The sequence below is a fragment of the Cyrtonyx montezumae genome, unplaced genomic scaffold (assembly GCF_038088225.1).
Source record: "Cyrtonyx montezumae isolate F1298 unplaced genomic scaffold, pur_monq_1.0 scaffold_0, whole genome shotgun sequence".
NCBI lineage: Eukaryota > Metazoa > Chordata > Aves > Galliformes > Odontophoridae > Cyrtonyx > Cyrtonyx montezumae.
The window spans coordinates 42,069,098-42,094,426 of NW_027071824.1; the positions used below are offsets into that span (position 1 = coordinate 42,069,098).

Here is a 25,329-nt window from a genome sequence, read left to right on the forward strand (position 1 = left end):
AGTTTGCTAATCTGGCTGGCAGTGTATTTCTTCAGCTACAGCACAGCAGTGACTTATGTCAGTGGTGTAATGGACTGTTGGTGTTTTGAGGCTTTTGGGAAATGGGGTTGTATTGCATGATCTTGGCTTTCTAGTGCTCCAGGAAATTTATATGTTTCTGTAAGACTTTCCTTATTAAAGTTTCCTGTCTTTGCTTGCCTCTGCCCCTCCTCTTGGGTGACTTCAGGCTTTAGGTGGGGCTTTTGAGAGCTCCCACCTCTACTGTGGTTTTGCTGCTGTCTTCTCTTGATGCCTGGGCTCTGGATGGTGACATCACAGCTGTCTACAAGCACAGTGCATGTCTGAGGACACAAATTTCTGCTTCTCCTGAGAGGGTCTTGATGCTGATGGTCAGAAATATGGCTATTTTGGAAGTGGCCATCAAAGAAGCAGTCAGACAGGTATTGTGACTTAATGAGAGCCATTTATTTTGGTAAGTGCTACAGGAGTTGTCTTTTTCTATGTTGGTACTAGGGTGCCTGTATCATTGTGACTCCTGAAGATGGTATTTACAGCTGGGTCTTCATGAGGGAAACAGTATATGCTTACTTTGAGGATATTCCAGAGCCACAGGTGGACTGGATTCCATGTGCTGATTCTGAAAGGTATTGTCTTTTCTATTCAGGAGGAATGTTCTAGTGGGGAGAAACAACTACACTGAGGATTGTTAGTGCATTTCATTTAAAACGTGTATCATTTAAAATGTCTTGGGACAACTGTTAGAGGAAGAGAAGTTAGACATTATTAGTTGTTGTAGATAACTTCAGATAACTTCCTTGATTCTTTTTCTGTAAATCTTTAATTCTTTTATTTGTGTTAGTACACTTGTGAAGGACAAAATTTATTTAAAAGAAATAAGGGCCATTTTAGAATGTTAACATATTTTACTTCCATCAAATTAAAGCATGATATTGTTCTGACCCAGTTCTTTTTAACATTACTGCATTATGAAGAGAAGGAAGCTCAAGTTTTATTTTTCCTCAATAAGTTGTACCTTTTTTAGTGATTTACAAAAAGGCTGAGGGGAGACCTATTTGGTCCCTCCAGCTGCCTGAGTGGAGGTTGCAGTGAGAATGGTGTCTCCCACATTTTTCAGGTGACAAATCACAGGACAAGAGGAAACAGTCTCAAGTTGTGCTAAGGATGTTTAGGCTGACATGAGGAAGTATTTCTTCATGGAAAAAGTGGTCAAGTGTAGGAATGAACTGCTCAGGTGTTGAAGAGATGTGTGGATGGTGCACTGAGTAACACAGTTTAGAGACGAGAATTGGTGGATCAGGTTGATGGTTGAACTTGATGATCCTGAAAGTCTTTTCCAGTCAGATGATTCTAAGATTCTGTGCCTTTATGAAAGATAATGTTATACAGTATAGAAGAAACAATTTCTGAGCTACACCAGGGCAGCAGCTGAATCAAGAGCTGAAGCAGAATGCTGAGATAATCTTGTATGTCACAGTCACATCAGTGTTCTGTACAGGATAGCAGCAAAAAGGAGAACTAGATGGTGAGAAGATTAACTTTCACTGCAAGGTAACTACTGTGTTCCTCAGTTATTTGAGTTAATGTAAAGCCAAAGTTTCATCATTCTAAGCTGAATTGATCTCGTTCAGAAGGTTAAATACCCATAACCTTTGGGCATGCGTATACATGCAGACAGGATTAGGATTTCTACTGATCTAGTGGAAATCAAAACGTGATATATAACAACACAGAAATGTTTAAGATATTTGGAGCACTTTTAGTGCTTTTATTTTTAAGTTATCATTCCTGAGATTTAGTCTGTGTGTTGGTTCTTCATCTTCTGACTTATGTTGTGGTGGCATTCATCAATGTTTTGTTCATGTTAAGGCCAAAACTTTTTTCTCCACTAGGTGGAAACATAGTGCCAAGCAATGTTCCTGTGAGTCTTGTAAACTCTGGGAATTTCTATTTGCAGGCTCTTTACTGCACAGTTTTCCTGAACAGATGGTAGAAGTCGAGCACAGATGTAATGTTTTCAGAGTGAGAGAAACTTACTGCTGCTGCTAAAAAGTATCCTTAAAATCAGAAATGCTGATTTCTAGTGGAGTTGAACTTAATAAGAAATGTACATCTTCAACTACTTAAAGCATAGTGTACTAATCTTGTCACTTACAGTACAAGAAACATCAAGGTTCTGTTCACATCCCATTGATTGCAAAAAACATGATCAGGACTCTAGTCTGAGAAGACCTGATTTAGTTTCAGAACAGTCCAGTAAATATATTTAGCTAGTAAAAACTGCCTGTGCTTTATTTGAGATCAAAAGCTCTCTGGTTTTGTGTGTTTGCAGGGACTGGTATTTATGCCCCAAGTGGTCTAAGAGCATGTTATAATAATACAGAAACAGAAAAAAGTCACCTTCTGGTGACAGAACTGAGTTCATGCCCACATCCATCTCCTGACTATCATATCATATCATATCCTGCTGTTGTCTGGAAGTTATATGTCAGCAGTATCAGTTTCCACCAAATGAGCATTATTTCAGTGGAGTCATTTACCACAATCTCTTCCTTTTCCCTGAACTCTACCTGGAGGGAATTGTTCTATTTGTCAGAAGGGCCTCTGTTGCCATCTAAGTCATGTCAGGGAAGAAGAAAGGAAGAAAAAAAGATAAAGCACTGGAGGTGCTCTAAGATTTTGTCTGCTTGTTTCTGTAGCACTAATTATATATAAATTGGTGTTAGTTAATACTAGTACACATAATCATAATGGGAATCTATTTCTTAAATTATGCTGTCTAACAAGATAGTCATTGCACATTGGTTTGTTTTCTTAATCTTGCAACAAAATAAATTCCTCTGCTGGTCAGTTCTGTATCTATTTTTGTAGGATAGCTCAGGATTGTCATAGCCTTGACCTTGATCCCACTGGGGACAGCAGGAAAGAGATGCCACTGACTTCTGTGCTGTGGGATCCAGACCCAGTGTAGTGGATTCTGTCCTAATAACAAGAGTTTTAATCATCTGAGTTTTTTTAGTGAGATGTGTCAAAGTCAGTTCCACAACACTGTTCAGCCATATGTCTGAGTGAGCCCCTTTCTAAACCAGATAAGAGTAATAAAATCTTTGAAGGCAGATGGCTGAACTTTTATCATCTACTTATAAAAAGAAAACAAGCCTCTGAAGAATGCTGCTTCAAAATCAGATAGTCAGCTCAACACTGTGTAAGATGTTAGCGTGCTGTCTCCTAGATTGCAGGAGGCTATTTGATGTTCCTGGATGCAGTTTTACGTGGAAAATTTCTGTTCCATGAAACTATTGATAAACATCACTCTTCTAAGCAGTGATGTGGATCCATAAGAAATTCTCAAAAGGAGCAATTTCAAAAAACACATCTGTTTCCCAGCTGAAATGGTTGCTGATGCATCAAGACTGCAGGCAGGTGTTGGCATAAACTGACTAACACCTTGAACGGGTGCATTTGCTCATGTTTGGGCCACGAGGGTGCACTGGATTATGTTGTGTGTACTGGTTAAGATTTTTATGTAAGGAAACTCTATGGCTTATTTTTCAGGTTTGGAAAAGCAAACATTGTTCACATTGAATCTATTCAAAATAATTAAAGTTAGACTTGGGTTTGAACAAAATGATGTGGTAAAAAGATTTTATTTTGTAGCTATACTGAATAGTAACCCCATTCAACTGATAGAGTGGAGGCAATGGAAAACACACTAGTTGTTGTGAATATCTGCATATTTATCTATTTGTCAGGATGTGATATCCTGTTACAGAGCAGCACCAGCACTATGTGTGGTGGCTAAAATAGGCGGGGCTGCTTGGCTCAGTCAACTGCCTGTTCGTGTTGCTCTGCTGTGATTGCCTGAGTGAAGGAGTGTTCCTTCTTGCGAGTTTCTCTACAGAGCGATTAACCTTTCAAATGAAGAGTCGTTTTCCAGGCATTTTCTCTTAGTTAAAGAAAAGGAGCAGGACCATGGTGTGAAGGCAGACTATCTCTACAACTGAGCTGATTTGGCACCAAATTGCATCCCCTCTCACAAAAGTAAGTAATCACATAATCTACTGTCCTCACATAGTAGCAGGGATTGGGGAAAGTGGACTGGGAAAACAGGTGTGAAAAATAGAAGGAACTCCGGGATACCCATCTTCTTACATTGATTGAGGCCATCTGTAGCTTTCTCTGCTGTAGTTTTGCAGGATTTGGCTCAGTAGAGTGTTGTTTGTTTTCTTAATCTGAGTTATTTCCTTAGTCCTGGGTGAGCTCTTAGTTTTGCAGGCAAGTGGTGCCAGCTGGCACAGCACCAGGCACCCAGCTTTACTGCAGAAACCCCATTCAGGCAAGGTGACTTCAGCCTTGTACACCAGTGCACGCTCTGCCAGGGTGGTCATCTATCAGGGTTAAGTGTTTTCTTGGTTCTTGCTAAACAAGGAAGCATTTACCACTTCCTCCTTCACAGTTACTGCTCACTGTGGCTAATGTGACACAATCTGTGTTTCCTTTGATAACAAAAAATCCTTTCAAAATGCATTACTTCTTATCACTAAAATCTCTGTTGTAGCCTTTCAAGGCTCCTTAACGAGCATGTTGTATCTAACATTGTGCTTACAGAAGCACCAGTGATGAATCTCAGCAGATGCACATTGATGTTCCTAATGCTTAGAAGTGCTGCTCTTTCAAGGCACTCTGTGGTGTTTGCTTTCACAAGGAGCATTTCTCTCTCTCCTGAGATGGCTCTGCAATGGTGGCAGGCTCCCTGCTCTGCTTTCCACTCAGCAAGCCTTTCTGTTTAGGAAACTGTTTCCAAATGAGAATGCTGTAACTATTAGAATGTAAAAAAAAAAAAAAAAAAAAAAAAAAGGTTATGCAGAAAGACATTTGAACTAAAGTTAAAAATTAAAAAGGAAGTGTTCTTTGATCAATAAACGGAATGTTGTTGGATGTAGGAAGGGTGAACTGTGGAGCAAGCGTGCCACAGGGCCTGGTGATCTATGCAGGCCTCTGGGTATCAGGCTTAAGCCAATGTAAACAAGAGAAGTGCATTGCAGTCAGTGACGGGAATTACATAAGAGAAAACTTGGACAATTATTTCTAGTCATATGTTTAATAACTTAATAAATATTGGTATTATTACTCTTGGCACTACCCACTGTTTTGTGACTGCCTGTGCACTCTGCCAGCTGCTAGTCGAGAGTTGCGACATCCTCTTCTTGCAAAGTTGAACTTTCCTGTATGTCACCAGAGACGCTCGATTCCAAGGTACTGCTTTAACAGGCCAGCGTTTCTTCCCTCCCATATTTAAGTTAAACTTTGACCCTCTTTTATTTTCTGTGTATGTTCCCTTTTCTCCATTTCTCTGTTACTCAGAACATTCAAGAAACTGCAAGCCAGCAGCCATGGTCCCTTCCCAGACCCTGGTGCATGCTGTGGTGCTTGCCCTGTCAGCGCTGCAGGCCGTGGCCTCAGACACCTTCATCGCGGCTGTGTACGAGCACACCGTCATCCTGCCACGTACTGCTCACAAGGTATCTCCCGACGATGCTTTGGCCCTGATGAACAGAAACATGGATGTCCTGGAAGGAGCCATCAAGGAAGCAGCCCAGCAGGTATGACGTGGATGGTGAGTACTGTTAATTGGGAGTGCCTTGACGGTGCCTTCTTAATGGATTTGGTTCTGCCAGGGTGCCCGCATCATTGTGACCCCTGAGGACGGCATTTACGGCTGGCTTTTCACAAGGGAAACCATTTACCCCTACCTGGAGGATATTCCTGATCCAGAGGTGAACTGGATTCCCTGCACCGATCCCTCGAGGTGATTCTTTCTGTGGTGCTTTGTGTGGTTTCAAACTGGTACCTCATGGAGTCATGAGCTGCTCCCAGCAAATGTCTAAGCACATTTCTAATGTGCTTTCAGGGCACATTTCTATTTCAGCATGATGTGAGGGTCAATTGCATCATAAAATTGACAAAAGAGCTCTGTTAAAAGATTTTTGAATTAGGTACTTTAAAGAGAAATTCAGACTATATACAGAGTTTGTATTTGCCAAATGTGGTGAAAATACATGGGCTTTGTTGCATTTGAACAAAGATTTGATGCTACAATATGATGCTTCTCATTCTGCTTTTAGTATTTTTGTTCTTTCTTGAGTTGAACTGTCTTGGAAATCTGTAATATTGGATTTGTTTTGTTTTGTCTGTGTTCGTCTTTTTTGTTGTTTTTAGTTTTTTTTTTACAAATGTTATGTTCATATAGTATTGCAGAGCCAATTTTTGTGAACAGTCAATTTTTGTGCTCTAGAACGTGATCTCATCATGTTCCACCAGGGACGTGATTATGTTTGGGTGAGCATTGGACTTCAGACCCGTAGAGTATGAGCTAAATGCTCAGTCATAGAACCGCAGATGTGGTCTGATTCTTGCACCACAGCTTTCTGCACCTGCTCAAGGAGGAGGTGCTAAGACAATGATATGACCTCTGTGAGGACATTCCTCAGTGGTCGAAAGAGTAAGATTGACGGTGGGTAATTTGTGCTGGGAGAAGAGCAGGATGTGCAGCTTCTTGCCAGGTCATAAGTAAATAAAATATAAGGAGTCTTTTTCAATGAATGTGGTTTTGGGTGATAGCAACAAGTCTAAGCACATCTTTATTCCAGTTCTGCACTCAGTTAAGTTTTGTGAAGGTGATCTATGTATCTCTTCATTGTCTTAAGTCAGGTTTTTCATTAGTAACCTTGCTGGACTACAGTGGCTGCCAATCACAGTCTTTCAGTGTCCTGTTCCTCAGTGCTGCTTATGTATCTGGCATAACAGTCCTCCTGAATGGCTGTCCTATATATCTGTCTGCCCTACCATGACAGCAGGAACAGAGGTGCTGCCGGCCTGCCCTCAGTGTTTTCTTAAATTTTTTTTTTTCTTCTGGTCTGAAACACATCAGATTTGGTCGAGCACCAGTGCAGGAACGACTCAGCTGCATGGCCAGGAACAACTCTATCTATGTAGTTGCAAATATTGGGGACAAGAAGCCATGTAATTCCAGTGATCCGAAGTGTCCCAGTGATGGTCGTTACCAGTACAACACTGACGTTGTCTTTGACTCAGAAGGGAAACTGGTGGCTCGTTACCACAAGGTAAGAAGTGGCCTTTGAAGATATTTTTTCCTACACCTTCCAAAATGTCTCTATTTGGCAAGAGAATACCAGTAATTGTCCCATGGCGTAAATTTCTCTTACAGTTTTTTTATTTTTAATTTAACAGCAACTTTCTCCTGCTGTGAAATGTTGTCAGTGTATTTGCTATCTTGTTCCTAAAAACAGACTAGAATGAAAACTGGGTGGTTGTTCAGCTCTGATGTCTGTTGTTTCACTGCCTCAGTTTAACTCCCATTTAGTGGAAACTGTTGTTTGAACAACTGTAGTTTTCAATACTGACTATTTACCAGACTACTCTTTCATCTTCCAGCATTTTAGAAGGTTCATCTGCATCTCATTTTATGTGCTCAGTCTGATTTAAGGAAAACGAGCCCTTCCCTATCATTTTTTTTGTTATGATGTTTAAGCATGTTTTCAGGGCAGCTTTTGTGTAACTCAAATTTTGGACCTATGCTGAGTGTAAACTCATTTGCACCTTGTAAAAGTATGTATTTCCAGTTTTTCTGTGTACTTTCCCATGAGATTCTTCAAAGTTTTTTGGGGGCCAAGTGCCAGTTATCATGCTGACGTGGCCAGACTGAGGTCAGTTGTTTATTTCATGTGCTTTGAACCCAGTACTTCAGCTAGTGCTTCTCAGGTGAAGCCAAGATACTTGTTTATGAGCAAACTGGGTCAGGGAGACACTGCCAATATTAAGGCTGGTGTCTGTATGCTAGCTAGGCATGGTGCAGGTGCTAAGTGCCAAGTTCAATAAACTTGAATTTGCCTTCTGGCTCGTTTACCTGTTTATTATCTAAGCTGCCTGTATATTAAGGGCTCTCTTAGCTATAAAGGGAACCCAAAGAAAGAAAGAAAATGTTGCAAAGTTGGAAGGGTTATGTACTTGGATTTTTCTGTCAGTTGAGATTGTATTACCTCTTCCCTGTCAGCACAGCCTCTATCTTCTCTGCTTTTCAGTCATGCTATGCTGTCTTGTGCTTCCTCCTGTGATACTACTCTGCTTCCAGTTCATACGTGCATCTCCACATCAAGGTCACCAACCCACCAGTTCTTTGAGTTTCTCTTCCATTATTATTTCTCTGAAGTGTGTCTTTGGATTCAGCAGTATTTTAAACTTATATGAGGAGGCTGGAGATATTATTTGTATCGGAGCTGCAGGTGGTTGACACCTACAGAGTAGCAGATTGTCAGATTTTTTTTCTAGCTAGGTGCTGAGATATATCATGTCTTCCCATATGCATCTTTGGGGTACTATGGTAGTCATAGTATTTCAGCTTGACTTCCTACATCTGTAGCATTCTATTGCTGATTAAAACTTTTCTGGTCATTCTGGACAGTTTTGCAAATTGACTTCAAGTTTCTGCAGCAGGTACTTTTAACTGGTTTCTTTATTATTCTTTCCCTTGCAGTATAATCTGTTTATGTCAGAAGCAAATCATTTTAATTATCCAAAAGAGCCAGAAGTCATCACCTTTGAGACTCCCTTTGGGAAGTTTGGCATTTTCACTTGCTTTGACATCCTTTTCTGGGAGCCTGCTGTGGTGCTGGTGAGTGAGCTACAGGTGGACACAGTGCTTTTCCCAACAGCCTGGATGAATGTCCTGCCCTTTCTGACTGCTGTGGAGTTTCACTCTGCGTGGGCTATGGGCATGAGAGTCAACCTCCTAGCTTCCAATACTCACAACACCATCATGTCTATGACAGGTAATTGATTTCAGTTCCTTAGAAAAATCTTTTTAACTGTGAATCTTTATTCCATGTTCTGTGAAGAACATAATGCAAAGGAATATTACATGCTTATTTGGAAGGATTTAGTCTCCAAATTTTAAACTTGGTAAACCCTTTTCCCTACTATACCTTCTAAGACACAACCAAACTTGTGGTGCTTTTTTTTTTCTTCCTTAGCTTCTTGGGAGTTTCCTCTTTTTCTTTGTTTCCAAACAAAATGCAATGTACTACCACTTCTACCTGAGAAGAAGAGGGCAGAGCTCCTCAGTGATGAACATGACAGCTTTTCTTTGATTTTTCTCAATCACTTGACACTTGTCAGATGCAAATTCCCCATGTAAAAATGAATCTTCAGCTAGTATAAACTGGGCTGGAGAGATACTATCCCTTTCGGTGTCCATCAGGATGGACTTATGACACTTGTCTTTATGGTGTTTAGGTGGTTTCAATCAGTAGTTAATCCTTTTACATCAACTTGTCAAGAATGAAGGAATGCTCAAGCAACAGTGTTGTGTACAGAAGAGATCTGAGGCGTCCTAAATGCAGTATTGTAAAGTGACACTGCCTTTCAGCTACACCAAGCAGACCTCTTGCAGAGAAACAAAAAGTCTGATCTCTGACTCCTGAGTTGCTAATGTTATGTTTAGTGAGAATAAAAATTCTGCAATATTTATACAATACTGGGCAGGCTAGCAATGAAAATAATTGAAAGGACAGTATGAAATGTTTGTACCATTTTGGGTTGAAAATTCCACTCTCCTCAGGGAGCGGTATTTACGCACCAGATGGAGCCAGAGCATATCACTACAATATGAAAACTGAGGATGGGCATCTCCTCATCGCTAAATTAGATTCACACCCTCGCCTTTCTCCTGCTTCCCCTCCTGCTGTCAGCTGGAGCTCATATGCTTCAAGTGTTGAAAGCTGCGTACCAGATGAAAATGATTTCAGTGGACTCATCTTTCATGACCAGTTCACTTTCACTGAGCTCACTAAGCCTGAGGGGAGTCTCACTGTTTGCCAGAAGGACCTCCGCTGCCACTTGAGCTACAAGATGACAGAGAAACGAGAAGATGAAGTTTATGTGCTGGGTGCTTTTGACGGGCTTCATGTTGTTGAAGGACAGTACTATCTGCAGGTAATAATTCTTTGAGGGATGTTATTTATTTTAGGAAGCTTATTTACAGAGAGAAACCTTCTGTCCCTTGGGTTGGGAGGTGTGGGGGAATTATGATGATTTTCTTCAGTGTCCTAGTTGTTAGCAACAGGGAGTAGTTGCTAACATGTCCAAGTCCATTTGGCATTAAATCCAAGGTATGTAGAAGAGAAGTTGGTAAATCTCTTTTAATTTCTAGAGGCCATTCTCTATTTTTTGAAGCATACAATATTGGCTATGTAGCAAGCTAAATGTAGGTCTTCTGTTGTTAGTATCTGCAGTAAGTGTTCTCAATCTTTCCTATCTTCATCAAATACTCCTGTTAAAAAATCATTAGATCTGTCTTTCTGTAATGCTCTGATAATTTTGATTCATGAAGTTGTTAACACTCAAATCTTAAGATTTCACTGAAATGGCATGCAACTTTTACTGAAAAATTCCACTGTTCCTCTTTTTCCAGTCAGGTGTTTGAGAAGACAGTGAGTTGCATCCTGACTGAGTTTGCCTTAAAGCCATATTGGTAAACTTTCCTGCCCTCCTAATTAAGTTACTGGACCAGCAGATTAATCTTTTATCTTTTAGTTAGCTAATTCTCTCTGCAAATGAGACCTTCACATGCCAGACGCTATTGATTCCAGGATATGCAGGGATGTCTTAGCCAGCAAACAGCTCATCTAATACATTTTAGAAGATAGATTGAATAAAATTACTTCTTGGTGAGCTCACTTGGAAAATGTATTTCAGTGACTGTGGAAGCTGCCAGATGATCTCCACGAGTACTGAATTTTCTAGAGAAGACAGGAATTTCTATTTTATTTTTCCATTTGTATTTTTTTAATTCTATTTAACATATTGAGAGAATTAGATTATTTGTTTGAGTGTTTGTATTTCAGTAGGAAACCATATTTGCTGATAAATGGCACTAACGTTGTTTGCAAATATCCTTTTTCACAGATTAGGTTTAAGCTGGAGAATTTAGTGTGAGGGCAAAAAGGAAAGCATTATATTTCTTACTTTACTTTCTGTGTTCCAGCTGCTAACACAAAACTGCGACAAAGTATGCTGACTTGACTACATGGTCATATATTACTGAATCAGGGAATGGTTGAGATTGAAAGGCACCTCTGAGGGTCACCTGGCCTAACCCCCTGCTCAAGCAGGGCCACCTGGAGGAGGTTGCCCAGGACTGTATCATAGGATCACAGGATCGTAGAATATCTCAGACTGGAAGGGACCCACAAGAATCACTGAGTCCAATTCCTGTCTCTGCTCAGGATTACTCCAAATTTAATCTCTGTGTCTGAGAGCATTGTCCAAATGCTGTTTGAACTCCAGAATCTTGGGGCTGTGACCACTGCTCTGGGCAGCCTGTGCCAGTACCTGCCCACTCTCTCAGTGAAGAACATTTTCCTAGTCCCCAGCCTGACACAGCTCCATAATATTCTCTCGAGTCCTATCACTGTCACCAGAGAGCAGAGATCAGCACCTGCCCCTTCATTTCCCTTGTTAAGGAAGTTGTGGGCTACAATGACTTCTCATTCTCCTCTAATCTGAAGATGTCCAGCTGGTTTTGAAGATTTCCAAACAGGTAGTTTCTGCAACCTCACTGGGCAACCAGTTCCAGTGCTCCATCACCTGTACAGTAAATAAATTCTTCTTGATATTCTGATGCAACCTTTTGTGTTCTAGATTGTGCCTGTTGCCTCTTTTTCTGGTAGTGGACATCACTGAAGAGGCTTGATCCATCCTCTTTGGACCTTCCTTTATTTATAGACATTGATGAGATTTCCCATGAGCTTCCTCTTCTTTAGGATGACCAGTTCCAGTTCTCTTAGCCAATCATCATAGGAAAGGTACTTCAGTCCTTTAATCATCTTGGTGGCACTACATTGGATTCTTCCCAGCATGTCCAGATTTCTTGTACTGGTGGGCCCAGAAGTAGATGGGCGATTCACTGTGATTCTCCAGTATTCAACAGAAGTTGAATGGAGAGTATTTCATTCAGAATTCCCACGGACTACCTGACCTGAAGTATCTGAAGTATCATTAGCAACATGTGTGCCTACCATTAATACATACAGTTGTGCAGTGTACCTTGGAGGAGGAGGACTATAATTTCACCTGAAATTTCCATTCATAAGTTTTATTAAGACTTGCGAAGATGGAATCTTTAAACAAGAGAATTGGCAACTGGAAGAATTAGTGGAAGTCCCACTGGCCTGCAGGCACGAAATAAGATGTTCTGGCAGTGCTTACATCAGAAACCGAGGTTATTTCTAGCTATTAAAGTGCAAGTCTGGAATACCTACAATTAGGTTAAGGAGTGAATGAATAAGCTACTCCTGAAAAGGAGTTGATTACACATTATGGAAGAAATCCTGTTGTCTGCTCGAATACACAGTAGGTTTAATGATACAAGGTTTTCATAAGTGTTTCTGTTTTGCTCAGAATGTTTCCTCTTTGCCTTCCTTGACAGATATGCACACTGCTCAAGTGTAAGAGCACAGACCTGAGCACGTGTGGGCAGCCAGTGGAGACTGCGCAGACCAAGTTTGACATGTTCTCCCTCAGCGGCACGTTTGGCACTAACTACGTCTTTCCAGAAGTCCTGTACAGTGGGGTGCAGCTGGCCCCCGGGGAATTTGAGGTAATGGCACACTCTGAAGTTGACTCATGCTAGATTCTCTGTGGACTGTTAATGGTTAAAACTAAGTCAAAATGAAGTGAACTCTCTTGTAGTGGATAATCGGACATATTCAATGAAGTCACTAGTTGCTGTAAGTGGTACAATGCCTTCTTGTTTTGTGACATCTTTCTGAGCTCTTCACCCATTCATATTAGTATTCCTCTAACTATATCCTTGTGTTACATTTTCCAATCAGGTACTGAAGGATGGGCGTTTGATAAGTAAGAAAGCACCCACAAAACCAGTTGTTACTGTGACACTTTTTGGACGGTGGTACGAAAAGGATCCTCGGAAACAAGATCCACAACCAACAGCCTCCCCATGATGTTACTGTAACTGAAAGTGTGTGCTAATAATCTCCAAATGAGATGCATTGTTCTCTGCTAAAATAATCTGGATTATATTTTTTACTGTCTGTTCAACAAACTTCTTAATGCGTTCTGATTAATAAAAATGCAATAACATGATTTTATTGATACCATTTATTGAGAAGTAACTTTCTATATTAGATTACTAATCTTTTATTAGTACAAATTAGCAGTTGTATTTATCTCTGTTTTATGGATTTTTAATTTTCTAGCCTGCAGAAAATTTGTGTTTTGGGTGAGAGGATAAATTCTTCTTAAAATAACTGCAGATTTTATAATTGAAAATTATTTTGAGACCAATAAATAAAGCTGTAAGAAACATGTTAAATGGCAGCTTCATACAAAAAAGCTCAACAGTTCTTTTTCTCTGATATGCAACTACTAATGCTGACTTATGCAGGTCTGTTTTGTTTGTTGTTTTTACTACAGTTGCACGTGATTTTTTTTTCCTATTTGTGTTGTTTTGGTTTTGTTGTCTTTATGTTGTCAGCACACATTGTGTGGCACATAGAAGCACAGAACAGTGCATTGTGAAGGCAGAGCAGGAATTCCAGTCAATGAGCCAACCCTGAACTAAAACCTGATGCCTCCTTTTTTACACAACTGACTCTGAATTATCAATTTTCTGAAGTCTCTGTTGAACAGCTTGAAACTGAAATCTCAATATTCTGCTTGCCAGTTCTGAACAAAAGTTTGTCAAGAACTTCTGATTGTACTGTATGCAGTGCTGGAACTGACTGTAGCCAGTAACGAGGTCATCAAGTGCATAGTTTCATGTAAGAACTTCTTCCTCCGTCCTTATTGATTTCTGGTCATGTAACACCAGAGTATGTGAAATAAGCCTTATCTTTGCTGCTTCATGATAATGCTGAGTGGTGCTGCCCTCCAAAAATTCATTTACTGTTGAGACTTGAAGATCAACTACTCCAGGAGAAGGGTCTGTTTATGTCTTTGCTTCTTCTTCCCTAGTGACCTGTGCCTTGCTGCTGCTGGATCCTAGTAACCTTCCTTCAGTGTATTGATCTGACTTGTGCCTCTCTCTCTGTGGCTATGCCTTTTGAAAGGGGTTAGACACCCCTGTTAGTTCCAATTCCTCTTTCTTTTTTTCCCCACACTAGCACTATTCCTACTTCTTTGGTTATGTAGCTGGTGAGAAGTCAGAAATGCGGATACTACCCAGTAGCCTTGTGAATGCTTATGCTTTCAAATGCAGATAAATATTCACATGTGATGTAATATAATAGCGTATATGTGCTTATCAGGAAGCATCTTCCTACCCCCATACCACATCCTCTGATTCATGGAATCTCAGCATCAGTGCTGCTAGAGCCACCCTCTATAAAAATTGTGTTCACTATTAGAGTCAGTGGTTGCCTGACTACAGATAGATCTCAGTGTGGCAAGTGATTATTCAGCCTCATCCTTTTCCTGGGTGAACAAACAGTGCACATTCTGGTTTTGTCCCCTGTAAACCTGCTGGGTCACACTGCAGCTCACTCCTGGGGAGAGGAGCTGGATTTGAAGGAGCACACAGTAGCATGCAAGGTGGTTTCATTTTGTAGTGCGGGGGGATGCAGAAGGAATGTGTGATGAGGCTGGGGGGCAGTTCTTTCAGGTCTGTTACCTGCTGAGACAAGTCCTTTAGCTAAGGCAGTGGCAAGTACCTTGAATTCTGGATTTGGTTTGAGGCTGTTGCTGTCTAGATAAGTATATTTCAATATCAAGTATTTTCTCACAGTAGACTGGTGTAAGCCACTGAATTATTTTTGTTACAAAGATTGCGTAATGTTTATAATCATGAAATATGTTGTGTGAATCGAGGAAGGCATGCAGAATGAAATCCTCTGCAAATCTACCCATTCATACATATACCAACTCACTATGCATAAATCTGCGATAAACTGTTCTTCCAGGTCAATGTAACAGAGAAAACACATTTCTTTACCTTCCAGCTGATTCAGAAACAACGAAGGTAAGACTGGTGCCTTATACGAGATGTAAAGATTTTTTTTATTCAAGCACAAAGATGTAAGAGATTTTTATGCGTGTGTAGCTTCAGCTTCAAGATTTCCAGTGGGGTGGTCTGTAGATGTGACCGTAGCAAGTGCAACAGGCAAAATGTAGAAGTTACAGCTCCCAGGCGTGACGCTACTCCAGCAGAGATCTGTAGGGATAAGAGATCCTCAGAGCTCAGTGAGTGAGCAGTATGCAGGTCTGTGCAGACTGGCATCCCTGCTGCGAGGTGGGCCCTGAGCCAGGAGCAGCACAGGCGGTGCCCGGATGGCAGCACCGTTGGCCTGTGGTGTTGCCTGCACCCTGCACTTTGCCAGGAGTGCGTCAGCTCCGGCCTCTGCTGTCATTTCCCAAACTCCTGTAACCTGGGCTTGCACTGAATTCCATGCCTGAGTAGTTCATTAATCTGGCAGGTGATGTGTTTCTTCAGCTGCAGAGCAGCAGGCAGGATTGCTCAATGCTTACAGCTCTCTATCCTTTGACGTTCTGAGAGTTTCGGGACATGGTGTTGGCTTCCTAGCACTTGGGGAATTCCCAGGGTTCTGCAAGACCTTCCTAAATAAAATACCCTGTCTTTGCTTGTCCCTGTCCTTCAGGCTTCAGGTATGGGGCTTTTGAGGGCTCACATCTCTGCTGTGGTTTTGCTGCTGTCCGTTCTTGACATCAGCTGCATCACAGCTGTCCAAAAGCACAATGTGCGCTTGTCAGAAATGTCTGCCTCTCCCAAGGAGGCCTTGTTTCCAGACAGAAATCAAAGTTCTGGGTGGAACTGCGCACTGAAGAGGAAGATACTATCAGGGTGAAGACTCTATTCCTTGATGCCTTGCTGAGCAGTCAGTATGAATAGCCAGATTATGTTCCTTCCTCACAGGTGTACTACAGATTTGAACAGTAGAATTTTTGTGAAGCACTTGGAGCTGTAGTAGTAATGTGCCTTTCCAAAATATTATTCAGAAAATTGCTCTTTGTGAGGAATAAAAATTGCTTTGTATGAGCAATTAAAAACTGCTTCACCGTGCAAAAACACACCTTTCATAAAATAGCAAAAATAAAAAGTTCTGTTTTATTTTTGCAAAACAAGCGACCATTTCAGCTCGAGGCAGAATGGTCAGAGCAATTTAAGGGTTAGTTAGTATCACAATACGTACCTGGAAGGGAAGACAATCTACGCTGCTATAAATGGACAGGTTCACTCTTCTCTGGGTGGAGAACTGGCTGGAGGGCCGTGCCCAGAGGGTAGTGGTTAATGGAGTTAAGTCCAGCTGGCGTCCTGTTACGAGTGGTGTCCCCCAAGGGTCAGTTTTGGGGCCCATCTTGTTTAATATCTTTATTGATGACCTAGACGAGGGAATTGAGTGTACCCTCAGTAAGTTTGCAGATGACACAAAGCTGGGAGGATGTGTCAAACTGCCTGAGGGTAGGGAGGCCCTTCAGAGGGATTTGGATAGGCTGAACAGCTGGGCTGAGCAAAATGGGATGAGGTTCAATAAGACCAAGTGCCGGGTCCTGCACTTTGGCCACAATAACCCCATGCAATGCTATAGGCTTGGGGCAGAATGGCTTGAAGAATGTGGAGAGGAAAAGGACCTGGGGGTGTTGGTTGATGCTCGGCTCAACATGAGCCGGCAGTGTGCCCAGGTGGCTAAGAAGGCCAACAGCATCCTGGCCTGTATTAGAAATAGTGTAGCCAGCAGGAGCAGGGAGGTGATCATCCCCCTGTACTCAGCTCTGGTACGGCCGCACCTCGAGTACTGTGTTCAGTTTTGGGCCCCTCACTACAAGAAGGACATTGAGGCCCTGGAGCGTGTTCAGAGAAGGGCAACAAAACTGGTGAGGGGCCTGGAGCACAAGTCTTATGAGGAGCGGCTGAGGGAGCTGGGATTGTTTAGTCTGGAGAAGAGGAGGCTCAGAGGAGACCTTATAGCACTCTACCACTTCCTGAAGGGGGGTTGTGGTGAGGAGGGGGTAGGCCTCTTCTCCCTGATAAGTAATGACAGGACGAGAGGGAATGGCCACAAGTTGCGCCAGGGAAGATTTAGATTAGACCTGAGGAAGCATTTCTTTTCTGAAAGAGTGGTCAGGCACTGGAATGGCCTGCCTAGGGAGGTGGTTGAGGCACCATCCCTAGCGCTGTTCAAGAAGCGTTTAGATGAGGTGCTAAAGGACTTAATTTAGTAGTTGGGTAGAGATAGTGATAGGAGGATGGTTGGACTAGATGATCTTATAGGTCCTTTCCAACCTTATGAACTTATGAACTTATGAAATATAGAAGGTAATTGGCTCAGGAACATAGTAGGGTCGTGCATTCTGCAGCTGTACGTGGTATTGGCTACACTCTGAAGTGTGAGAGCTGAACTTTATGCTGGCAGTCTGCCTTCAACCATGGTGACATTTTTTATAACCAATAGCAGACGTCCACAGTGAGACCATATGGAACAGTCTGGGAGATCAGTTTGGAGGCCTGGAGAAGTACAGAGGTCACCAGTGCTCCATCCATAAAGACTCATTTAAACCAGTATTGATCTATTGATCCTGTGATGTTATCTTGGCCTTCTGTTTATTTATAACATTTTAAATTTGAAATGCTCCAATTCACAGGAATGTTTCTTTTACTGCTTACCATAAATGAGAGTTCCTGAATGTTGACACATACTGTACTGTACTTCCCTGTATTATGCAATAGGAGATTACTTCAAAAACAAGCTTGCTACATTCTTTACTCCTCCTCTTTCTATCTGCTTTATATTCCCCATGCCTGCTCCAGAAGCAACAAGCCAGCAGCCATGGTCCCTTCCCAGACCCTGGTGCATGCTGTGGTGCTTGCCCTGTCAGCGCTGCAGGCCGTGGCCTCAGACACCTTCATCGCGGCCGTGTACGAGCACGCCGTCATCCTGCCACGTACTGCTCACAAGGTATCTCCTGATGATGCTTTGGCCCTGATGAACAGAAACATGGATGTCCTGGAAGGAGCCATCAAGGAAGCAGCCCAGCAGGTATGACATGGATGGTGAGTACTGTTAATTGGGAGTGCCTTGACGGTGCCTTCTTAATGGATTTGGTTCTGCCAGGGTGCCCGCATCATTGTGACCCCTGAGGACGGCATTTACGGCTGGCTTTTCACAAGGGAAACCATTTACCCCTACCTGGAGGATATTCCTGATCCAGAGGTGAACTGGATTCCCTGCACCGATCCCTCGAGGTGATTCTTTCTGTAGTGCTTTGTGTGGTTTCAAACTGGTACCTCATGGAGTCATGAGCTGCTCCTAATAAATGCCTGAGGGCTTCTGACTTTCTAAATCTTTTAAAAATCCAGGTACTGTATAAATGTAATACATCAAAAAGTAACCTTATGTTAATGGTAATTGGAATATTCAAGGTCAAAAACATTGAGTCTGCCTTACTTTTGCAAATGAAAAAGGAGTAAATTTTGGCAGCATCATTATTTTGAGAACACATAAAAAGCTTATCAGTTCAGATTACTTGAGAAAAGCTTCTGTTACTGTAAGCCAGTTAGTTATCACGGCTACTGCATAGATGAAACGATGATTCAGAACTCAGATCATGCATCTCGGGTGATTTCTAAATCAAATAGCACAAAATATTCATCTGGATTTGAAAAAATTGCCTTTTAGAGATATAACTACTTGAACAGTTTGCTGTGTCACACCGGGCTACTGTGAATGTTTGTTTTACAAATGTGGAGCAGGAGGGGACATTGAGGGGACCGGGGTCATTTCTAAGCCAAGCTTTTTTGTTGTATTCTGGAGTTTTATTAAGGGAGATTTCAAGAGTCCTCAGGTGTGTAAAAGTTGTGACCACTTTTTACCAATGACTTACAACCTTAAACAGAGCAAAGAGACTTTGAAAAGGTCTTTTGAAGTTGAGACTTTGATTTATAGATTAGCTTAAATCTGTATATTAACTTATTCTCTCCCTTGGTTTCTAAAGTTGTCTCTAGGTTTGTATATCTATAGCTAGGTATCTTTACAGTCCCTTCTAACCCAAGCCATTCTATGATTCTATATATTTTTTTTCCTTCTCATAAAAAATACCTTAGATTTGGTCGAGCACCAGTGCAGGAACGACTCAGCTGCATGGCCAGGAACAACTCCATCTATGTAGTTGCAAATATTGGGGACAAGAAGCCATGTAATTCCAGTGATCCCAAGTGTCCCAGTGATGGTCGCTACCAGTACAACACTGACGTTGTCTTTGACTCAGAAGGGAAACTAGTGGCTCGTTACCACAAGGTAAAGAGGAGCATTGGCATCACCCTGTAACTAACCATCAAAATAATTTTAACGTCTACAGCACCAATTTCAAAAGATTTATAAAATAATTTTCAGTTTTCGCAGAATGGCAGCCCAGAACAATCCAAGGAAATACTTTTGCAGCTAGGAAGAAGTGCAGACAAGCATTTGGCACTATTATGAACTATTCCTATGACCACTGTGGCTGCAGAAGGCATTCTGGATATCAAACACCTCAAGGCTACACTAATAATAGTAAACTAGAAAGATGCAGTGACATGTTCATTAAATGTTAGATGGTCCTTGGTGTAATTTTGGCTGGGTCAGACTGTTTTCCCAAGTGATCTCTTGGCGGCATGTAGCAGTAAGCCCTGGCTTGACACTGCTGTCAGTAGGCAGCAGGAACATGGTCACCCCTACTCAGTAGACCTTTGGGGTGAGGATTTTGCTTACTTTGTCCCCTTAGATTCACTGAGCCTTTTCAGAAGATCTCCAGTCACTATGAAGGGAGTTCTGAGGCACAGATACCCCCCTTGACACAAAGGAATCTCAACTCTCAGATTTGTTTTGATCTCAGACACTAAATTTTTTGTAATCTTGCCTTACTTTTATTTCCTAATACGTCATTTTCTATGCCTGCAGTACAATCTGTTTAGACAAGAAACTCAGTTTAATTACCCAAAAGAGCCAGAAGTCATCGCCTTTGAGACTCCCTTTGGGAAGTTTGGCATTTTCACTTGCTTTGACATCCTTTTCCGGGAGCCCGCTGTGGTGCTGGTGAGTGAGCTTCAGGTGGACACAGTGCTTTTCCCAACGGCCTGGATGAATGTCCTGCCCTTTCTGACTGCTGTGGAGTTTCATTCTGCATGGGCTATGGGCATGAGAGTCAATTTACTGTCAGCAAATACTCACAACACTATCATGTCTATGACAGGTGAGTTGCTTTTGGGAAAGGGGAATTGTCTTCTTATCACAAATCAGAAGTAGGAAAAAAATGCTTTAAAAATCATGATATATCTGGAAAATAGTATACGAAAAAAGAGTAAAAATATTCTTCATGTTGTATTAAATGGAGTAAACTACTTCATGCAATACTGTGTTGTAAGTACAGGGTGAGGTAAAATTTAAGTCAATACAATTACAGTTTGATATTTTAAATGTGAGATTTTTTCTTTAGAAATGGCACACCCTCTCATTTAGAAGCAGAATTTTTTTGTTGTTGTTTGTTTAGAACTTAGTCAAGAATCAAATGGAGAAAAAAGTGTTTTAAAAAACAGATGTAGGATTCCTGTTTTGTATTGAATAAAACATGTTCAGGTTTTTTATACTGCTCAGGAGTTAGAAATGGTATGATTTGCTTTAACCTGAACTGATAACTACTGCATTTTTTTCTTTTTTTTCTGTAAACTAAGAAAACATTGCTGTATCTGTATCTGTAACTGTTCCCCAAAGCAGAAGTGAAAGACACAAGGGAATATTTTTGTCTGCCGTGAGTGCACTGAGTTTCATCCACAGCCTTAGGTTTCCTTCTATAAATGTAATTATGCCCATGGGCTCCTTCTTTGGCAAATGTCACTTGCAGTGCACTAATTTATATCAAAATTAACATAAAGTGTTTTTTTTTTTTTTTTTTTTAAGAAAAAAGAATGGATGGTGAAATTGCCTTGTGTGAAATTGCCTTTGGAGGCTCATATTCAAGATCAAGCAAAGCAGAAAAATCTGAATTTTGCGCCTTTTTTTTTAAGACTGTGAAGTGTATTTTAGCAGCCCTGTCCTTTAAAATATTTCCACAGTTCTTGTTAACATGTTGACTAAAGATAGCTTCATGTTTACACATGGCAGCACCCGTGAGGCACCCTCGGTGGCTCCCCCAGCAGGTTGTGGTGACCCTGGGTGCCATGCATGTTGTTTGCAGGTAGCGGGTTGTTCACGCCCCATGGGCCAGCCATGTACTACTACAACAGCAAGACAGAGGAGGGACGTCTCCTGGTAGCTGAGCTGAGCACGCGACCCCGTCTTTCTGCTAACTACCCTGCTGCAGTCAACTGGAGCGCGTATGCTACAAGTGTCAAGAACTATTCAGGAGAAAATAAGACTTTTCCAGGAGCTGTCCGTCGGGATATATTCACTTTCAGTGAACTCAAGCATAAAGCTGGAAATCATACAGTCTGCCAAAAAGACCTCTGCTGTCACGTGACCTACCGGATTTCAAATAAAAGTAAAGATGACGTTTATGTACTGGGCGCGTTTGATGGGCTTCATGGCTCTGTCATAAAATACCATTGGCAGGTAATTTGTTCCTTGGCGATTAGTGTAATACCAAAATTAATGAATAATTCCAAAACAGTCATTTGTTTCTACATCATAAGAACTTTTCTTGCTCACAAAACCGGCTCTTGAGTATGAAAGCTTACTTGTATTTTACTATTCTGTATCCTCTTCTGCACAGATATGCACACTGCTCAAGTGTAAGAGCGCAGACCTGAGCACGTGTGGGCAGCCAGCAAAGACTGCAGAGACCAAGTTTGACATGTTCTCCCTCAGCGGCACGTTTGGCACTAACTACGTCTTTCCAGAAGTCCTGTACAGTGGTGTGCAGCTGGCCCCCGGGGAATTTGAGGTAATGGCACACTCTGAAGTTGTGTGAAGCTTTGTTTGATTGCCTGATCTCTGTTCCAGTGCTTGAAGTGGAAGAGTGTTTCCATGTGCAAGAAAGAGGATTTGTGTTCTTTTCATTCTCATGATTGTCTTTAAAAAGTGCTGAACCAAATTATTTGACCTTAAAGATCTCTGTGCACCATGCAATAGTGCTACTCTGTTACTAGATATTAGTATCACCCTTTCTCTATTCAACTAGGTACTGTCTGATGGACGTCTGCGAAGTAAGAATGGCACATCGAAACCACTCTTAACAGTGACACTTTTTGGAAGGTGTTATGAAAAGGACCTGCCTCATCCCCTGCGAAACTTAATGTAACTCCCTAAACATTAATCAGTCAGCATAGATAGGATGAGAATTTCCCGCAGTGATCCATAAGCTTCTCATGATTTGTTGCAGTTACCCTGTGTTACTCATATCCCACAATCCTATATTTTGCTTAGCAGCTGGGCTGTTGAGTTTATTTAGAAGAAAGCAGTGATCACTCTGTTGTGTAACTATATCAAGAGTACACCACTGTAATAGTGCTTGAGCCAGTGCAATTATTTTTTATGCTCTGTCGTATGAAATCTCTAATTAGAAATTATTACATTTTTCAAAGATATAATATAGGTTGCCAGAATAATCCCAGTCAGAACACTGATGCTGAGATATGTGGAATGTGAAGTTGGCCAGTTTTCTGCAGAGCAAATCTTCTGGAAGAAGCCCCTCTTTCCCTTCTACCTCTTCTTGTCTTTCAGATTGGAGGAGCACTGAGTGTCTGTGTCCATCAGCCTCAAGTGCCATTCAGCAAGGCCTTCCTAATACTCAGTGGGACTCGGCCACATTCGGACCAAGCTATTGTATAATGAAACAAAAAACAAATTTGAAATGATTTTCGGGGCAATCTCCATATGGTTCTTCATGATCCACACAGACACTTGAGTCTACTCCGTAAAGGACCTTCTGTTCTGCAGTCCCGCATTGTTTTCTGTGTGAGGCATACACATGCTAGGTCCAATAAATTTCAGAGTAGACTTACCTTATAAATATGTTACATCAAAACATTCCCCTGGATATTGGAAAATTTCTTCAAAACTGTGAAAATGTGGGAAATAGGCAACATTTTAATGTCTGAAACAGATTTGACCATATATGTAGTGTAAGAAATGGGCATTATCTAGGACTTATAGTGATGACACGTGGAACTCGGCTGCCCTGGGCTGGCTTCTATCTACAATGTTCCGCAGCAAACAGGCCTTGTTTGACCACGTATGCCTTCGTGTGATCCCTGCTTTAATGTTAATCCCACAGTCTTTTACATGTACTGCTCTTTACATCCCTGGCATGAAGCATGCACCATGTTTAGCAACCACCTGCCCTAAATGTGGGAGATAAACACTCCATGACTTCTCACCTCAAGCTCACCAACATTATTTATCCAAAATTTGTTGTAATTATATGAGTTCTGTTTTCCTTGTGCTGTTGCTTCTCAGTACCCAGCTTTGAAAGATTCTCTGAGGCTTTGTTTCATCCTGGAAAGAAAACAGCCAAGCTCATATCCAGAGGAGGGACCGAGCAACTTGACAGCAGTTATTCAAACATGCAGGGCCTCAAGGTTGTACTTCCTAGAAACTTATAGGTTCATAGGTCCATTAAGTTGGAAAGGACCTACAAGATCACCTCACCCTTTTCTTGCCTGACCTGCGGCTGTAACCCAGAACAGTCTTTCAACAAACAGATTTTGGTAGTCTTCCCAGTGGCAGCACTACTCCTCCACAACTATTGGTTGTGTAACAGTTATGGGGTCCAGAATTTCAAGATGTAGAAGGCCACGCTACCCAAGCCAGTCTAGTACACTCCAGGGGTCTCTTATCTGGTTTGTATTGGGCAGCAGTTTTAGAAGGGCAAACAAGAACAAACATGCTGGTTTTGAAGGTCTGTACTGTCATTTTGTTGACCACAAAGGTCTATTGGTGTTCACTGGGGTCAACTGTCAGACCCATATAGTGAAAAGAAGAGCAGCCGAGAGCAGCATGTGACTGTAATTTGAATTCTGTTTTTCTTGTCACAGTCGAATCTCTTGATTAAAACCTTTTTTCAGTGGTTGGCATCAGTAGGATTACTTTTTAATTCTTATTCCATCCTTCCCCCTACAAAAAAAAAAAAAAAAAAAAGATTCAGAGGACATTTTAGAGACTATCAGTGTCATTCTGAGAACAGAAGGCACTTTACAGGTTGCTGGTTCTTTAAATCCTGAGTATTTCATGCACTTCAAATAGTCACTGAATTTATAATAATATTCCTAAAGCTGGAGAGGAATGGAGTCAGGATGTTTTGATTGAACAGAATGTAGGCATTCAGCTTATTCTTATTACCTGGGTTATCTTTCTCACAGTATGTTAAATTTTATCCTCTGCTTGGTAAAATGCTTGTTATCATCTGAAATGAGAAAAATAATCAGCAAACTCCTCAGTGGTTCACTGTGTGTCACCCCCACTACCATCTTTGTAAGAGGAAAGCTGCGAAGCTTGGAAACCACAGGTGAATTGTTAAAATTTGATTTTTGTGTCACTTGCCTTAGAGTCAGTATCCTTAGCAGTGGCATCAGTGAGAGTTTATTCAAGCTCTGTAGCTAGCATTAATGAAACCCATGGAAATACTTCTAAATTAATATTTTCTTTTTATTCAGTAGTAGATTTTATGCTAAGTGATAACTGGGCATAAAATCTCTCAAATCATTTGCTTACTTTTTTGGAATATGGTGTACTTCCCGGATACATGCAGAATTGAGTGCCTTAGGCAGTCAGAGTTAGAAATGCATAGAACACAACTGGTACTGTGTATTAAATACCTTACAGAAAATGAGGAAAATACTCAGAAGTAGAATCCTGCAGAAGTACAGGATTCTTTGAAAAGGACACTAAAATCAAATTTAAAAAACAGTTAATAACTGCAAGACTGTACATGAAATAATCTATTGTTCATAAATTTTCATGGCAGCAGTAAATTTGCACTAGAAATATGTACAATATAAGAAATGCATTGTAACTACATTATTTTAACTATGCGTACCCATCTTCGTTTGCTGCTTCTGACATTAATGTTAGTTTTGGTGATCTCATAGCCTAGTATCTGTGATGGCATAAGTATGCAGGAACAACAAGATGTGTAGAAAGTAGTTAATGTGTTTTAGTGTTAGAAAAAAATAGGATATTTGACTGCACAGTTCCATCTGGCAAAAACATAGCAGACTTTAGAGATAGTCCTTAATGTCTGTTACTTTTGTAATGGAAATATTCAGATGTTTACTTCATCTACTAAATG

General features: G+C 41.2%; 2 protein-coding genes across 2 annotated transcripts; both read left to right on the plus strand.

Annotated features, from left to right (window-relative positions):
* Positions 1–5,270: 5,270 nt before the first annotated feature.
* LOC136046858 (pantetheinase-like) lies at positions 5,271–13,429 on the plus strand. The gene is made up of 8 exons (XM_065733669.1): positions 5,271–5,621; positions 5,697–5,827; positions 6,950–7,142; positions 8,573–8,867; positions 9,656–10,029; positions 12,524–12,694; positions 12,930–13,288; positions 13,321–13,429. The coding sequence occupies exons 1-7, from the start codon at positions 5,412–5,414 to the stop codon at positions 13,056–13,058; spliced, it is 1,503 nt and encodes a 500-aa protein (XP_065589741.1). The 5' UTR covers positions 5,271–5,411; the 3' UTR covers positions 13,059–13,288; positions 13,321–13,429.
* A 4,450-nt stretch (positions 13,430–17,879) lies between these two features.
* LOC136046865 (pantetheinase-like) lies at positions 17,880–24,173 on the plus strand. The gene is made up of 8 exons (XM_065733682.1): positions 17,880–18,107; positions 18,183–18,313; positions 19,172–19,364; positions 20,007–20,298; positions 21,280–21,653; positions 21,814–21,984; positions 22,222–23,644; positions 23,681–24,173. Exons 1-7 carry the CDS (start codon positions 17,898–17,900, stop codon positions 22,339–22,341), a joined length of 1,491 nt encoding a protein of 496 aa, XP_065589754.1. The 5' UTR covers positions 17,880–17,897; the 3' UTR covers positions 22,342–23,644; positions 23,681–24,173.
* The last annotated feature ends 1,156 nt before the right edge of the window (positions 24,174–25,329 follow it).